Source organism: Sus scrofa, chromosome 4, assembly GCF_054392235.1.
Source record: "Sus scrofa isolate SSC_HxYL_T2T_F1_AM1 chromosome 4, Sscrofa_HxYL_maternal_Yorkshire_Landrace_v2.0, whole genome shotgun sequence".
Lineage (NCBI taxonomy): Eukaryota > Metazoa > Chordata > Mammalia > Artiodactyla > Suidae > Sus > Sus scrofa.
In genome coordinates this window covers 23,079,902-23,098,721 of record NC_139386.1, presented here as the reverse complement: position 1 = coordinate 23,098,721, position 18,820 = coordinate 23,079,902, and the positions used below count along the sequence as shown (strand labels likewise).

General features: G+C 36.3%; 1 protein-coding gene across 36 annotated transcripts in view; it reads right to left on the bottom strand.

The window, feature by feature from the left end:
• The window catches only part of TRPS1 (transcriptional repressor GATA binding 1), a 246,894-nt gene that overhangs the window by 156,238 nt on the left and 71,836 nt on the right, over positions 1–18,820 (bottom strand). For 33 of the 36 annotated variants that reach the window (XM_021088994.2, XM_085021842.1, XM_085021856.1 and 30 more), the window contains one exon: positions 10,848–11,451. In XM_021088994.2, coding sequence (XP_020944653.2) covers positions 10,848–11,451 — 604 coding nt within the window. Of the gene's footprint in view, positions 1–3,981; positions 11,452–18,820 lie in introns of those variants that run through there. The other 3 variants (XM_085021857.1, XM_085021858.1, XM_085021860.1) reach the window with 2 other exon arrangements.

Sequence of the window (18,820 nt, the reverse complement as noted above, 5' to 3'; positions counted from 1 at the left end):
GGTTTGATCCCTGGCATTGCTCAATAGGTTAAGGATCTGGCGTTGCCATGAGCTGTGGTATAGGTCGCAGACTCAGCTCAGATCTGGCATTGCTGTGACTGTGGCAGAGGTCAGCAGCTGTAGCTCCAATGAGCCCCCTAGCCTGGAACCTTCATACCCTGTGGTGCAGCCCCAAAAAAAGCAAAAGAAATCCTGAACCCAGGTAAGTATTAACGTACTTAAATTTAGATATAACCAATCCTGCATTCCAATCCCCCAAACAAAATAGTATATTGTTAAAATTTCATGAAATATAAATACAAATAGTGTCTGGTCTTATGAAAGGATTTTGCATATAGGAGTGAGATGTTTGAAAAAGAAAATAAAATGAAATTTAGAATGGTTTTCTACATTTCCTTTAACAGCAGATTTTCATCCTTACCTTCAATAAACTATATAAATGACCTTGAGAAAATTAAAATAAATTCAAATATTTTAAAATAGAGTTTGTGTGTGTCACTATGTCACTGAGTAGCTAACTGGCATGAACTTTGCGTGATCAGCAACATATTCACTTTAAGAATCTTTTTCGGAGTCAGTGAAATCCCTTGTAATACTCATTTCAGTACGCTATACTACTTAAATATTCTTTGAATGCCAAGGTGACTATAAAAATCTTTCAACTGTAAAAGTGAAATAGATACTTCACTGAAACTTTGTTGATGCTTCAGAAATGCACCTTATTCAAACCCTCATGTTAACTTTTTCCCCATAATAATTTTTAAAGAAAATGGTGGGGTTTCCAGTTCTTAGCTACCCCTGTGAGGCAATTCTAACCAATAAAAGTCAAGGAGTGATACTGTTTACCCATTTCCCAGGAGTATATATACAGAGAGCCTGGTAAAAGACCTACACTTGCCAATAAACTCCACTACCATGTCACCCCATGGAGGAACCTGATTATAGGAAAACCAGTGCTAACAAGTTTAAATTGCAAGCGAGACACAATATGTAGCCTCAAGGATTTTCAATGTCACACTATTAACCACGGCAAACTGGAAGTAACTTAAATGTCCAACAACAAGGAATCAATAATCATCTTTTATAAGTACAACTGGTACAATACATAATGAAATACCAGGAAGTCAATAACTGTGACACAGCAAAATAAACACTGATGTGATAAAATATTTACAATTCACTATAAAGGAAATCAAAGCTATCTAATAATAAACATAGAAATCTATGTTTCTATGTGTATGTGTGTATGTATGTCTTCTGTATTTATGTGAAAGGAAATCAAAGCTATCTAATAATAAACATATAAATCTATGTTTCTATGTGTATGTGTGTATGTATGTCTTCTGTATTTATGTGTGTGTGTGTGTCCAGATTAAGGTGCTGAGTAGTCATTTTCTTCTTTCTATTTATTTATATTTTCTAAAAATGTCATTTTCTTCTTTCTATTTATATTTTCTAATGAACATAGATTTCAATGGGAAAGAAAATGCCAACAAATACTAATTTGACATCCTATTCTCTTGTCCTACTCGTTCTAATTGCTTGTTTCCGTCACCACCTCACCCTCACCACACCACCTCCTCTCCTGAAACCCACAGAAACTGATTGGAAATATGGTCATTTTCAGCATGACCACCAATACTTCAAATAATCCCTATATAAATAATGAAATATTAACTCTGAAGGAGCAGAAAGAATCTAAGAGAGGTTTATCGTTTTAAACTTTTAGTGGGATGAAACTGAATTATTCACATCCATTAAACAGAGTTTGAATGATTCACAGCCAATTTTATTTTTATAATTGTAATGAAACAGCTGGGATTAGAGTCTATTCATGGACTCATAAGAAATTTGCACCCCACCTACTAAAATTAGTTTCTGCATCCAAAATTCCGATTTGAACATCTGACTGTGAACAAAACAGGCATCATTGCTCAATGCCAAGAAACTGAGGAAATAAGACTTTAAACATGTCATATTCTCACCAGAATTATTTTATTTCTCACTGTGCAGACTTCCCTTAATCATCATTCATATGTGGCCCCTTAATAGCTTGATTCTTTGAAACAAAGTTATTTTTCAAAGAATGAGTTTTCTTGTGTAAGATAAGCTCAAATAATATAACTGTTGAAGATTTTAGACTGTATTGTGACTGCGGTTTATAATTTAGGGGTTCTTGGCCGTTAGAGGGAAATCTGACTGGGGTACTTTGGCATCAAATACATGATATCTTTTCAAACACCAGCTCTCTAAGTCTAAAATATGATTTTTGTCTTAAAAGTTGCCTCGGATATCAGTTTGCAGATCTAAATGTTTAAGATTTTATGGAAAATTTTGGTGGGCCCTAGAGTTGGCAATTTTAAAGAGATGTGGGCAACTGCATGCTTCCATCGCTATAATTTTCCTAAGAAGGAAAAGGGGCCTAAGGATTGAGTGACTCACACAGGGTCACACAGCTGGTTAGTCACAGAGTCTAGGACACAAAGCCTCTTTTCCTCCAATCCAGTACTCTTTCCACTATATCACAAGGGAAGAGTAAAAAAGAAAACATAAAATACAATTTTACTGGCAAATGACATCCAGTCAAGCCTGAATCACAACCTAACTGCAACCTCAAAGGGACTGGCACACTACTAAAGAATAATTTGGATCTCTTTTGGAGTCTTGAAAAATATTTAATCACATGTGAATTTGAGGTAAGCTCTAAATTTCTACTTGATTTTTTTTTAATTCATACATGAGATCTATTACCATAGCATAAAGTTTTGAAAGGGATATTAACTGGACAGGTAATCTGTAGACCACAGACTGCCCATCTAGACAAGCCACATTTTAAAAACCTCCAACCGTGTTTGAATCAAGTTATATGCTTCGGGAGAAGTAGGTGGATTTTCTTGAGTTCCCAAGAAAGTTTTAGGTTGTAAATTCCTGACATTAAGAGGAATCAGATTAACCAAACATGGGTATCTCCTAAAACATGACCAACACTGCTTCAATTGCAGCATGATTTGCAAAACAGATAGGTTTCCAAAAAGTTTAAGTAAATAAAACATTTTCATTTTTCAAGGTACTAGGGAAGAAATTTTAAAAGTCCCATACCGAGGGTCTTTTTTTTTTTTTTAAGCAAATGAGTATTTTTATATTAAGTGAACAGCTCTCTCAAATGAAATGTTTGTAAATGTTTAGATTTCCATTTATAAGTGGACCTAACTTGCATATATAAATGACATCATGCAGGTTTTCATAAATGTTATTAATTAGCTAAGAATGGCCTGAGATTCTGTACTTTAGCCTATAACAACCATAAACACAATGTTAACTGAGGAAATATTCTTGCCCCTTTTAATATGTTAAGTGATAATAAAGACTGTTCTCTCTGACATTCTGAAAATCCTATAAAAAATACCTTCTAGTGGAATAATTATAAATATTTCAGCAACAAACAAAATAAAAATCATTAAACTCCATATTTTAAAGAAAAAAAGATCAAGTTCTTCTCTCTCAATACTCCCTCAAAGCCCACACTACTACCCAGCAGAGCCAACACACATCCAAGGAAGGTAAGGACTTTAAAACTGGGTTCAAAAATTGCAGAAGGGTAGTAAAAACATCATCTGTGGAGACAAAATGCAAATAAGGAAAAAGAGTGACATTTCTCCCCTTAACGAGGTAAACCTATCTAAGGTGACTGCTTTCAGTTAAGACATATGACTCAACTCTGCTTAAGAACATGTGTTGTACTTGGAAATAAATTTCTCTACAAAATAAACTGTGCTGCATTGGCAATACAAGGTAAGTACATCATATGGCTATTGGACATTTGCTATATTTCAGCTATGTGAGAAATAGCTCTTAAAGATTATCATTTGCTTTTTCCTTAATTATCTGCATTCATCACTAAATAAGTCTATTTAGTTTAACAGCTAATCCTTAATGAAAGATTTTTAGGATAATACTCTCCAAGCATCATTTATGAGTGAATTTATTTTGTATTTTAAATGACCCATTTAGATGACAGTGACTTGGACACAGGACACCATTTGTTATCAGTCATGTATTTCCTCACTTAAATATCATACAGCGCCTTTTGCCTTTTAAAAATATATCTCTATATCCTTAGTTTTTCTCTGGTTACTCATGATGCTACGGGTAAGTAAATTCCTAGGATATACAAATGATTCATCCTTTTCATAATTAATATGCCCAAATTAAATCTTATAGATTGAGATATTCTTTTGAAAAAGGCAAATTACTGGAGTTCCTGTGTGGCTCAGTGGGTTAAATATCTGGTGTTGTCACTGCAGTGGCCCAGGTCACTGCTGTGGTGTGGGTTCCATCTCTGGCCCAGGAACTTCCACATGCCTTAGGTACACCCCAAAAATTTATTATGTAAGCAAATAAATAAATAAATAAAAGGCAAGCTAACATGTAAATTTATGTGCAAGAGCTATTTGATCATTCTCAAATGAAAGATGATACCACTCGATTTATCACATCACAAATGTCCTGTACTTACAAAAACAAAAAGAAAGTGAGGTTCCTTTGCCTTACTCCTAATGACTGATAACAACATAAAAAATGCCGTAAGATAAAGTATTATGGATTTTTTTTCCAAAATAAGGTCATATTCCAGGTTCTATTTTATTTGTAAATTGTAGTTAATTATAAACATCTCTAAACGAAAATGCTGCTTCACCAAAATGAAGGAAACAGGTTCTTGGAACCTCACTGAAACTATTTGCATCTCCTTAAACTAATAATTGCACAACTAGATGCAGCAATATCCTGCTTGCCAAGCTTCCTTGGGTTTACTGGTAGACCATGCTAGTAATCGATGTCCCTGTCTATAAACACTTAATGAAAGTTCACTAACGGTCAGAGGGAAGAAAGAGTAGCAGAGGGACAATGGAAACATTATGAACTTTTTTTTTGGTGGGAGAAAATAACAAAACACATGGAAATCCAAAATAAAAAATTTTAGGTAACCAACATTTCTGATAAATCCATCAAGACTGGACTTTGCCAGAAAAATACGAGATTGACATGAAGGCTGTCCAGCTCATGGCTGACACACTTTGGAATCATTCTGCATCTGTGCTCCTGAAACTTGGGCCACCCTCTGTGTACTCTCCACTTCCAACACCTAAGAACACTCAACAATGGGGTCCCTTTTCGGGCCCTATTATCTTCTGACTCACGCAGTCTGTGAAAAAAGGAAGCTGAGCAAAAGATAGCTATACAGGAAATAATTAATAGATACCGTGCTGAAGGATAACATTTCACAGCAACTACCAACTTACAGCCCAGTTCACTCCAAGATACATCTGCTTCCCCTGTCTTAGAAACTGGGGCCAGCAGAACTATGCCAGACTTCACAAATAGCCTAGGTTACAAAAAAAGGAAAAAAAAAAGCTTTTAAAAAAATACTTGAGCAAGTGCTCAAAAGTATTTCTTCTAAGTCACTTAAATCAGAGTAATAGACAATCCTATTGGTAAACGAATAAAACCAAACATATACGTATCAAATTAGTTTTAGTTGTGATCTACTGTCAAATACGGTACACCAATGTAAAAGATAAATAACAAAAGAGAGGAAAAAGTTCCCTAGATTTTTTATTTAATAAAAACAGTTAATATGGTCATGTTTGCTCTTAAACATAACTAAGTGATGAATGACTATTTTTAAAATAAATCTACAATGTACCTGAATTTAAATTTTCTAAATTCTTTTCTAATAGGCGACAACAGAAATTCATCCATATAGGGTAGAAGCAGAGCAATGTACAAGGATTGCTAATTTCTGGATAGAGTAAATGGTTTTTAACATCTTATTCTTAGGCAAAACAAATATCATTGTCTACCTAAAGGAAATTCTATCGACATGACCTAAAAACTACTATTGCATAGCTAATGATTAGGGAGGTGTATATTTCCCATTTTTCCTGGTATAGACCATTCTCTTTGGTATTTGATATCTGCAAATGTAAAACATTCAAATGGGGCCAGGAAAATGGTTATGTACCCAACCAAACACTGTGTTAAGTCAATAGTGCCTATGTATATGATAGCTGCTTTTACTTTCATTAAGCATGAAGCGAAACAATAAATATCAGACATTTCATTTGAGATCATCTTTAGTTAAGAAAAGTTCCTGTGCTCTTCTGTCAATGGCTGCAAAGGCATTCAACACTGTTGCTTGTTCAAATGTTTGTTTGGCTGCCAATGGACTGTCCCCAAAAGAACATTTTTGCATCTCAATAGACTGTCCGGTATCAACAATCTTTAAACTATAAATTTAACGCCGCTGAAGAAAGGGAGAAATGCATCTGCTTTGTACCGTCTTGGTATCACATTTACAAAACGAACAAATAATCATACTACTTTGCCCTTATCTAGAGCCCTGCATCTGAAGATCTCAAATGGCCTGACAAACATTAATTAACTAAGCTGCACAACACTCCTGGGAGGATGGCGAGCATCACGACCCTCTCTGAGACAGATGAACAGGATCCTGGGAGGCCCTTTCTTTGAGCCAGTGGCTCAACTTGGATCTCAACTCCCAGAACTTGAAACTCCACTCCACAGCTCATGGCCAGACATCTCTGCCAAAACCAAACAGTGCAAAATGTACATGTTAAAATGGACAAACTTCCCTAAATAAATTTACACTGAAAACTAATGTCAATCAATCACAAAGAGATTTATTTTTTCCCCTGGGTGCATGCATGTTATCAGATAGGTTGATAACTGGGGTGTTTGAACTTCTGGAAGATTTAGAGCCTATGAGTTATCGGACTGTGACATTCTTTTCTGACACGACATGGAGAAGTTTACATGAATGCTGATTTGCAACAAACTACATAAACTATAGATTTGCCAACTACATAATTATACTTCTGTGTTTCTTTAAAAAAAATAGCACTTGGTATTGGGAAAATCTTCGCAAAATTTAATGACAGGTGTTTTTTTTTTTCTTTTTAATGTGGTTATCAGTTAAAAGATGAAGCTTTCTGTTGTTATAACATCCAATCTAAAACGTTAATTCCAAGAATGAAACTTAGAATTTCTCAACCAGAAGATAATTTTAAAAAATGCAGTTACATCTGCTTCAGAATCTACCAAATAAATAAATACCTTTGTTAAAATAAAAATTCTGTAAGAAGCTGATCAGAGAAGCACCCGACTATACTGAGATCTGATTAGACTGGGCTGTTCAGTTTAAAATGAGAAGGAACATTTATTTGAATACACAAAACCAATTAACCTTTGCTTTTAGCAAGGTTATATTAAATATGTTGACCTCTTCACAGAGCCAAATTTAAACACTGTGCTTTCCAAACATTTTCAGGAGTTTATTCATGTTTTATAAGATCTATTCTGGAAGTTTTAAAAGAGTAACAATTAAAATTTACATATAAACTTGGACTATTTCTTGCAAAGAGTCTAAAGCGTTTAATATTTCATTCTACTCATAAAAAAACAATGATTTTATAGAAATACTACTGATACACACAAAAACCCTAGTTTTCATGAAGCAATTTACAAGGTGAAGCTTATGTCAATGTGTCCCCCTGCGATACACAGGTCACCTACACAATTTAGATTTTGTTTTAATAACAAGATCAGTTCCATACTAGTAACAAAGGAACTCCAAAGACATTCACCAAATGAAAATATACATAAATGAGCTACCCCCGAACATAAAACTGAAAGCCAAACGCTGCCCATGGACAAAACAGAAAAAAAGAAAAAAGAAGTGAAGAAAACTAAAGAATATTTTGAAACCTGAGCTGTTCTCTGTGATTCTTATATTTCCTTCCTCACTCTGGGTGCAACAAAATTTCATAACTGAAGCCAGTTAAAAACATGTATTCAAAAGACCAATATTCTAAAGCAACATTATAATCAGGTGCGTTGTGACACGACCCTATCTCCATTCAGCGTATTCTTGAAAAATGTTTCTGTTATTTGCGTGCATAATGTTGAACTATTTAAATTAACATTTTCTGTTGGATAATTTTTCCACACTTATTTCTCGATATCACTCTACACAGTAGTCAAAGATGATAATCAAGTTTTTACTTTTAGTACTAGAAACTACATTTATAAATGTATTTATAAATATACTTGTTCGATTAACGCTATATGGGATGCATTATTTAATTAAATAATTGCTTTTGAAACCTATTTTCTATTTCTTAAGATGCTTATTATTTCTAAACAAACATGCCAAACAGCAAGGCAACTTCAAGGTCCATTCTACTTCTTAAATTCAAATATGAATATTACATTCTGCAGGTATATGCTTACACAGACCACTGTATTTTCATCGCAACCATGTACACTGTATTTGATATTTCAATTGTGTATCTATAAATTTTTACATGACACCTTTGCTAACACCTAGACCTCTAAAATTACAAAATTAAAGTACTTTGTTTTTGCCTTAGTGTATACGATGGTGATATTGAGTTTTCCCTGACTGAGCGCAGAGGAAGGAACTGAGAAGTGTGTATCTGCTACGATAACTTAGCAATAACAATTTCTACCACCGAAGCAGAATTCATGTCAAATTCACAATCAGTGTGGGTCTGCCTCTTAATTCTCTCAGGTTTCTTAAAAAGCTGATCAGCAAGATATGTGCACATTCTAACTTTTTAACTCTGTTAATATACTAAATATTTCACAATAAATTAAATTAGCTATACATCCTATTCCAAATGGCTATTTAAAACCTGTGATTTCCAAAAGCGCTATCCAATGCAAGGAAAATGTCAATTTTAAAGATTCAAATTTTACTATAATCACAAAATCACAGAATGATCCAAGACACTTTAAAATATATCACATATATATATCATAAATATATATATATTGGTCAGCTCTCAAAATTTAGTAGATGATAGCCTTTAAGTATCACAAATCCTACAGTCAGGAATTTTATATACATTGTAGAACCTAAGTAGCCTCTCGCTAAAGATTTCCTACTTCAGCAGCTAATGCGGAGGAACTGAAAAGACAGTTGAAATGATGCAACAGAAAGTTGAAGTCAGGGAATTAAGGAAGTGGAGGAATTAAGAAAAACAAGTTGTTTTTTTTTTTAAAGAAAAGTATTATCCTCAGCCTGTTTAGAGAACAGAACTATCATGCAAGTTTTCAACGGCACTGCTTCACAAATTATGGCTCAGTCCAAATTCTTAGCATACACAAATGGTGGCAAAAAAGGTAACATTCCAGAAACAGTTTAAAAGAGTCACATAATTTGGTATCAAATGAAGACGTCATGGGTGAAAACAACTTTAAGTGGCAAAAAAGAGTGGGGCGCTTGAGTGATACAGATGCAAGGCAATCAATTCTGCTATGCTCTCAAGATGCAACATGAAATTTAAAAATCTGAGGACATGTCATTCTTGCCTTATAACCAGAAATCATAAGAGCCACTTCAGACCAGAAGAGTCCTGACATGCTAAGAAAATGATGAGCATTTACAATGATAAAAAAATGCATAATACATGAAAGGAGTTCCCTAATTTGAACACCCACTTGAAAAGCACAAGAACTATTTCTCTTCTTTCCAAAGTTACTTTTGATAAACTTGCTCCTTCCAGGCAGGAAGGATTCTTTGTTTCTCAGGGTACAGGAGGCATCTCCTCCTCAGCATTCAAGCCCTTCTCTTAGCTCTGGGGCATGACTGCAGATGGGAAAGGTAACAGCTTTTATAATTAACTGTGCTCCTCAAAGGCGTGTTTCTCAACCCCACCAGAAAAACACAGAGAAGCACTGACAGGCTTCAGAGAATCTGCAGGAATGACAGCAGAGTAGCCAAGCAGACATTGGATAGAGCATTTTTTTTTCCCCCAGAATGCATCCAGAGAGAACTCAGTGGTCTTTCACCTCCAGGTCAAAGGACTGTGCTGGTGGAACTGTATTTCCTAACCAGCTCTTTTGTCAAGGTTAGCTGGTTTCTGATCCTACCTTCCATGTAGGAACAAAGCTTTGAAATCATCCAGAAAGCTCAAAACTTTCTCAGAGTCAAGGTTAAACAGCCAAGTGGTGGTGCCTTAGGCAAAAAAGCATCACTTAACTAGGAGCTCGTGAATTTTCAAAATCTGAAATATTTCTTGAAATGCTCACTCAACACAGCATGAAGAGAGCAAGCAAGGATCTTATCTTAAAGAGCTTTTGTTTTGTTTTTTTCCATGTGGGACTGTGTCTTTCTCCCCTTCAAGAGCCCAAACATATAAAACGCATGATTCTCTTCTTTGGATGCTCTTCACACCATTCACACTTAGGTCTATCTCATTTTTTCCCTCCTCTTGGCAACTAAACACCGAGCATTGTCATCTGTACATAATTCCACATGGGTTTTTAAGAAACTCTCTATTTCCGTATTAAGATCTCACCAAGGGCTTTGCATTCTTAGCGATTTAAATCTCTGCTAATTCCCCTATTAACCGTAGACTGTGTCATACCACCTTAAAATTTAGAAGTCATGTAGTTCTTTTAATGTAACAGATGTGCATCCTTCTGGGATTCTGAACCTCCCTTCTCTGAAAGCGGCCTCGTTGTTTCGCATAATCACCAGGAATGATTAACAAACATTCTGTCAGAGCTAACAGCAATGAGAAACAAGTGGTTTCTACCTACTCAATCAGCAGCACACACACAGAGGCACGTGAGCTGCTTTCCAGCACTTTGGCCTTTTTACGTATAAATTCCCCAAGGATACAGATCATTTAGTTGCACTTGGTAAGATATGACACTAACTCTAGAGAATGTGTGTGTGTCCCCCACCCCCATTTCCCCTTCAAGAGAGAAGAATTACTGAAAAAATGAAACCTTCCTACCCGTAACAGGGACTGGGACTCATCCTTGGACTTGCTTTCTCCGGATGCAGGATACTGCTGGCTGACGGCGCCCGCCTTCTCTCCGCCCGCTGGCACCCCCTGCAGGAACCCCTTGGTCTCCACAGCCAAGCTGTAAAGAGGGCGCGCCAGGTGGGCTGCTTCCACACTGGGGCTATCCCTTAGGGTCTTTGTGGGCTCTTGGGGGCCGGACACAGGGGTCAGGAGGCCCAGGCTGGCCTGCGTGTAGGATGGACTGCCCCGCAGGATGTCTGCCCCTCTCCAAGTCACGCTGCGAAGGTCATCACTTGAACTCTCAGCCCAAGCTTTTTCTTTCAGCCCATCCTTATCTTCCAGCTTCTCCCTCTTCACCACGCTTTCTGAAACTGGCTCTCCCATTTTAGAGTCTGGATTGAGCAGACTGTAGACCTTGAGGTCCATTTTGGGCTCCTCCTTGATGGTGGACACGGCATGACTGTCCTCCTCGCCGTTGGCTGTAGTGATGTCCTGTTCCTGGCAGTGAACAGTGTTGAAGTGCTCCAGTAGTGACTGAGTCTCGGCAGCTGTAAAACTGCACTGACGGCATTTGTAGCAGCTGTGCGCTCTCCTGCAGAGGAAGAAAACCGTCACTAGAAATCGAGCATTCAGAAGGGCTTAAAGAAATAGTCTTTAAGCACTTGAATTTTATCTCCTGTAATGTAACGGGTAGAATGAAGTACAATATTCTCAACACCCAGAAATTGGCATTGTAATGAACTGGCATTTGCAGTTCTATATAAGGAATGCGATATTCCCATTTGGGAATTCCCATTCCCATATGAGCAATAACAGGTCTATGCACACACAGACACACTTAGATGCACACACTCCAGCCAACTCACAGTTAAAGCTGGCTGATTTGACTTTTTTTTTTTTTTTTTGGTCTTTTTAGGACCGCACCCTCGGCATATGGAGGTTCCCAGACTAGGGGTCAAATCGGAGCTGTAGCTGCTGGCCTATGCCACAGCCACAGCCATAGCAATGTGGGATCTGAGCCACATCTGCAACCTACACCACAGCTCAAGGCAACACTGGATCCTTAACCCAAGGCAACACTGGATCTTTAACCCACTGAGAGAGGCCAGGGATCGAACCCAAATCCTCATGGGTGCTAGTCAGACTCCTTTCCCTTGAGCCACAATGGGAACTCCTGATTTACTTTATTATTGAAGCACTGCTCTGATTATTTCACCATGACTGGATAATCATCATTCTATATTACTTAATAGATAGTCATATGTTTTTCCATCTGATTTCATCAATGGACTTTTTCTGTTTATTTAAACTAAGCTGAGATTTTTTTTCACTATAAAGAGACATACATTTCAAATGCCGAATTGCTTTGTACAGATTTTACATATATTAAAATCAATTCTACCTAACTGATTACATTCTTTTCTATCATAAAATTTAAATCCATTTAATCAATGAAATGTGGTTGACTGAGCTACATAATCTTCTAAGGTTGACTAAGCTACATAATCTTCTAAATAAGATACATCAGAAGCTCAAAATTTTAAAAAACAAATTTTTTCTATCTTTAAGGACTTAAGAACATTCAACAAATAGAGTTCTGTTTCCTGCCAAACGGCATAACAGGTGCTGTAAAAATTTAATCATTAAAAGAGTGTGTGTGTGTTTTCTTTTTATAAAGCATGAAACAAGGATATCTTATTGTTGGATTTCATAGCATCTCCTGCTGTTAAAGACAGAACAGTAACTGCTAAATTAAGACAAATGTTTGATTAACAAAGAAGAACAGAGACACTATATCCTAAAAGGCATACTGGAAAGGTACACAAATAACTTAGAATAAGGCATACTTCCTTTAACTTTAAAAACCTCATATGACCCTCTAATTAAATAATCATGTGAAATAACTTGCAACTCCACTGATATAATGTGTTGGGAGTTACCAACTTAAAGTAACAAAATAAGTTTTGAGAACTATAACTTAAAGCCACTGTAAAATAGCTTTGTATAATTTGTAGATAATCATCGCAATATTACTCGGCCAGGCACTGGGTACACATTGGTGAATACAAGGCACGTAGTCTTTGTCCACTTGGTCTTTAGAGTCTAGTCAGGAATGACAAGCTTCACATTAGACTCTAAATAAATATGTAAGGACAAAGAGTGATAACGTGCTAAGAATGAAATGACTGGGATGGTAACGAGGTGGAAGGGCTGCTTAAGGTCACCAGGAAGGCTTTTCTGAGGGAGATGTATCAAAGCAAAGGATGAAAAGGAGCTATCTTTGTTGGAGGACGAGGAAGGGGAAAGGATAGCACATTTTAGCAAGTCTGAGATACTGAAAGAGGCTGTTAATGCTTGAGAGGAATAAATAAGGGGAGGCATCATAATCAACAAGCTGGAAGATGACCAAGAGCGTTGGGAAAGAGGTAGATGTCTTCATAGGCAAAGGGGAGAAACTGCAAGGTTTTAAGCAGAGGGGTAGGATGGTTAAATTTGCATTTTAATACTTTGAGACTCTAATAGTTTCTGTATTAGATGACTTCACTCCCTTGCGAGATCTGCCTCATGGCTGAAAATCCAAAAGAATGTTCCTATTTTATAGAAGCAAAATTCAGAGATATTAAGACCTGTAACAAAAGCTCAGCGAATTATTTGCTGAGACTACTTAATTTGGTACATGATTATCTTCTTATCAGTAAGAGCTTACATTTGGTTGAATAGGTATGGACTTATAACTTTTACTTTTCAGAGAAGGTTGTTTTCAATCTTTTCCCCTATTCTTCTTCACTGAGTAGTATAGATATAACAAAAGGAAATGCAACACATGGTAAATAATGATGCATTGTCTATAAAAATACAATGTTAAAATTAATTTTCTCAAGTGAAAGAAGGCTCTCAGGAAGAGGATGTATAAGACTTCGAGTAAAAATTCTGCCACCAAAGCCAAGGCCAACAAACCCCAAATAGAATAAAGGTCATGGAGGACAACAGGCAAGACTCAAAATCTAGGACCGAGAACCTCTTGGAACCTCATTCAGAGAAACTCCCTACACAACTGTATTTGAATGTGATCCAATGGAAGATAAACTCCTCAACTCAAAATTGTACCCCCAATTGTTAGCTTTAAGAAGCTCAGACAGATAAAAATGGATTTATGAGAATGGTTATAGCTCAAAACATACCTGGGAAATACCCTACTGAAAACATACCACGCAATCTATTCGATCATGAATATTAAACAAACTTCAGGAAGCACGTTCACAAGCACCGATTGACCTTCACCCTAAGACCATTCTAATGAGCTCACTACCCCCTGTGATGGTGAGTTCATGGTTTTCCTGACATGCTAGGGTCTCTGCTTGAAATCTGTGATGGGATCCCTGCCTATAAATTAAGACTATAAATTGCCACTGCTACTTCTGCCCAAGTACAAAAATATTCCAAGGAATGAACATTACATGGGCCATTATTTCAAAAAATAAAGACAATTCCAGGGCAACGAGAAGGAGAATGCATCAACATATAAAAGAGAAAACACAAAATTCTAGAGCACCACCCCACAAAGTTTCAAAGAATCATAGAGATGTTATTTCAAGAAATAAAAAAGGCAATTAATTCTAGGGCAACAAGGAGAAAATATCAACATACAAGGGAAAAAAGAAACACAAGATACTAGGGTATCATGTGATAAGACTACTTTAAAAGAGAAGATTCACAGTTCTCATTGGAGGAATAATTTAGTTCACTTAAGAGTTAGACTCTAGAACCAGAATGCCTCAGTTTCAATTGTGGATCTTTTTCATTCCTCCATGTACCTTAACCATGAGAGACAACATTCTTAAAGCCAATTTATGTCCTAGAAGATCCTTTCTTATAAGACAGCACCACGCAGAATATATTCTATGCCTTTTCTGCTTCACCTGGTAGTGTTCAATGGCCTGAAAGATGGAGCAGTTTAGCAGTTTACTTAATTGAAAAGTCAATTAAGTTTACTAGAATTGTAAATTGTGTTTTTACTATAATGTATTTTGTATTTTTACGGTTTACTACAATTCTAAATTGTATTTTTTTCAATTATAATAGACCCATAATCTTAAAATGCCAAATAGCAAAGATCAAAAGGGCGTTACCTATGTTTTATTAAAGTCTTCAGAGATGGGGATGCTTTGCTAGTGTATTCAGTAAGGTGGTTTAGAACCATAATATACTTAGTAACATATCTCAGTAATTAGAATTGTGAGCCTTCCACATCTACTTATTCTGCAATCTAGAAATGTCCCTGAACCATCCTATCCCTTCTCTAAGTGAAGATGAACACATCCAACCTCTACCTATTATTTGACTGGTATGTCCTCCCAATTATAAAAGGAGTCATGGGTCTGTGCGACCCAGACCATGAGTTCATCACTGAGTATCATTCTGAAACAGGGGATCTGGGACTTCCAGATTTTCTAATTTCTAGTTCCTATCCCAAGGGACAACTCCCTGACTCGTTACAGGTTTCAGCAAAAGCTGTTCTGATCTGCCCCACAGAGGAGCACTTATCCTGACTGATCAGGGCAAACCTTCCACAATACAGATGCCGGAAGACCTTCCAAATGCAGAAGACAGTAAGGATGGGTGTAGCTCAGAAATGAGACAGAAACTGCAGACATACGTTTTCAGTGAGAACCACGTTTTGCATTGAAAAGAAAAACACATTTTAACAGGAAGGATATTAAAATGAGGTGGCAATAACAAGCTCCACTCACACAACTTTTCTTTTGAAGACTTCAAAGCACTCACACATACACAATCTCACATTCCACTGAAGCATAAAGCCCATCTTACAGATGAGGAAAGTGAAGAAAACAGTGTCTTGTCCCTTTACATCAAGTCAAGAATGCAGGGCTTCTCTACCTTCCAGACTGATGCTTTATTTTTCAATCTTTGGCTGCCTTCATTTTTAACTTTATATAAAAACAAATGAAATTGCTGATGATACTGAAAATGAAAACATGAGGGATTTTAAAAAAATGAAAACAGAGAGGGAGGGCAAGATCTTATAACTGTCAGAAATAAGACTGATTAGAGCAATGGTTTGCAAAACTGGTTGCGTGCGGTGCTGCCACCAAAGGAGTTCTTAGCAATACAGATTCCAGGGCCTCTTAATTGCCCTATTGAAGATCAGAATCTCCTGGGCATAACCTAAGAATCTGAATTTTTAGCAAGGTCTTCAGAAGTTACCCCTACACGGACTATTTACAAACTCCCTTGTAGATATATCCTGGTTCAAAACAACGTAACGAGAACACAAGGCATCCTTTACCCATTGGACTCTAATAAAACACAGCTAATGCCCTATCTTTGTTACTCAGAATCATAAGATTCTGCACGTGACTACTATTAATGAAAAGAAAGTAAAGCTTGACAATTAAGCAGTAAACTGCTAAACTGCTCTGTCTTTCAGGCCATTGAATACCACCCGATGAGGCATAAAAGGTAATTTGCTGCATAATATTCTGGAGATCTGAAGGTCTTCGTTCTCTCTACAGTATCAGTCATATAAATGATAGGAAATATATTAAGAATATATTACACACCTTTCGAAAGCTGGGAGCAATATACTCTTTTCAATCAACAATACTAACACCTAGAGCAATGTGTCTCAAGCCCTACCATACAGAAGAATCACCTGGGAATATTGTTAAAATTCAGATTCTGATTCTAGAAGTCTGGGGTGGTACCCAATAGTCTCCATTTCTTTCAAAATCCCAGATGATGTTGCTGGGTCCAGACTACATCTTAAATAGCAAGAGTCCTGAAGCCATGGTCAGAAATAACATCAAGATGAGAATTAGACTGGAATAAACTCTCAGTATACATACTCAGTACTTGATAGAACATTCCCAAATGAATTACTGATGATGAGCAACAAGATTTTCCCTCTTAAAGCACACACTCCCACCTATGAGAATCATCCCCCTAACAGCTCTGTAAGCTAAAACTGTAAACACGACATTGTCAAGCATAATCCCCAAACAGTAATCCATCTCTTTATTTCATTCTTTGGGGATTACCTTTCAGCAATTTTAGTGCTAGGTCATTTATATATATTATTATACAACAAGCACACAAAGTACCTATTTCCATCCCTACTTCATAAAAGAAGAACATGAATCATAGAGGAGTCAATTCATAAAATAATATGCAGGGCGTGGCATAGTATTTTAGCTCTTGTCCATGTATGCTGTTTGGGAGTTGATGCAATGTTACTGGCTCGTTTGGGAAGGATTTCCTAAAAGATTTGGGCATGTCCTCTGACTTGTGTCACTCTTGGTTCAATGATAACTGAAAAGACCTTCAACATAATACCATGTCTCCCTAAAGGTTATTTTCATCCCTAGTATAAGAACTATTATTGAAGAATAAAAGTTTAGTCATTGACAAACTACATTAGTTTGGACTCTGCTCTGATCTACTTAATGCATTTCATTTTATCAGCAGCAATATGAAAACCTTAAAGAGGTTCAGGGAACTTTCCCTCCACTTCTCAAGACCTACCTTAACTACCTTCTCATCCATAAAGACTTCCCAAATGACTCACCCCAAGAGTAAACCTACCATCCTCTGAGATGCTCTGAAACTGTGTCATTCCCTGAGGACTTTTTTTCACATTGTCTTTTATTAAAATGACCTTTGATTTAAGTGATGGCATAAAAAGATTTATTTCATCACTTAAAAAGCTCTCATTTACCAAATAACCATCAATGTCTTACACAGTTACATAGTAATTGCCTTAAAATCAAGATCAAAGCCCATGCATCTGTGTATCCCTTCCACTCCCACCCAGAACATCCAGACAGTCAGTAAATATCTGCTTAATAACCAAAGGAATGAACCACCATAGCTCTGGGAACACTAGACTTAATACATAGAGTCATAAAGCAGCAGAGAAATATTAAGAAATGCATAGGTATTTTGCAGATGGTATATTTGGAGTGGTCCCCTGAATAAATTCTTCATTATCTAAAAACTAGAACTTCTAGCTACAGCCACGTTAAGCCAAACTAATTTAAAAGACACCACAAATATACTTGCATTCATTTAAATTCTATACTCTGCTGCCAACTGGAGAGCATTCTCTTCATGCACTTGAGAAAAAAAAGAGGTCATTTTATGCATCTTCCTACCATTATCGTTCCCAGATAAAGCACAGGATGACCAGTTAAATCTGAATTTCAGATAATATACAAATAACATTTTAGTGTAAGCATGTACCATGCAGTGTTTAGGATATACTTATATAAAATCTCAACTTGTCACATGCAATACTTTAGATGATGGACACAATAAAATTTGATAAAAGAGATAATCATCTTTGCCTCCAGAGAAAACTACAATCAAGCTGCCTAAAAACAAAAACAAAAACATACTTAATTCAAGTGATTCAAAATTTCTTTGAAAGAAAGATGTTTTTATTCTTTATACTACTTGACAGAATTTTTGTGTGCTATAAAAATTTACTTGTTTCAGGTCCATTCACATTTCAATGCACAGTGGCCTTTCATCCTCACAGTAGCATTGCATTCATTAGTAGAGATTAAAAATGATTTTCCTAAATCACAAAGAACGGAGCTTTCATAGAAAAAAAATCACCTAAAAGATGCTACTCTTTTGCTCTATTCTAATATTTCTATTTTTTGGTTTTCATAACATACAGGGCACAGTATTTGCAGAGTCAGCTCTAAGCAGTGCTTTGTTTTCCTTCTTTAAATGTTAACTTCCAGATATTTATGCTATCACGTAAAAAGCCCTTCTTTACCAAATAACTGTATTTCACTTTCAACAGTTTTAACCACCGTTTTTCTTCTTCAATGACTAAATGGACATCAAAGTAAATGGATAAATCATAAATACTAATTAATTGAAACTCTGAAAGGTATTTTTGGTAATTACGGAAACAAATACCTACAGATAAG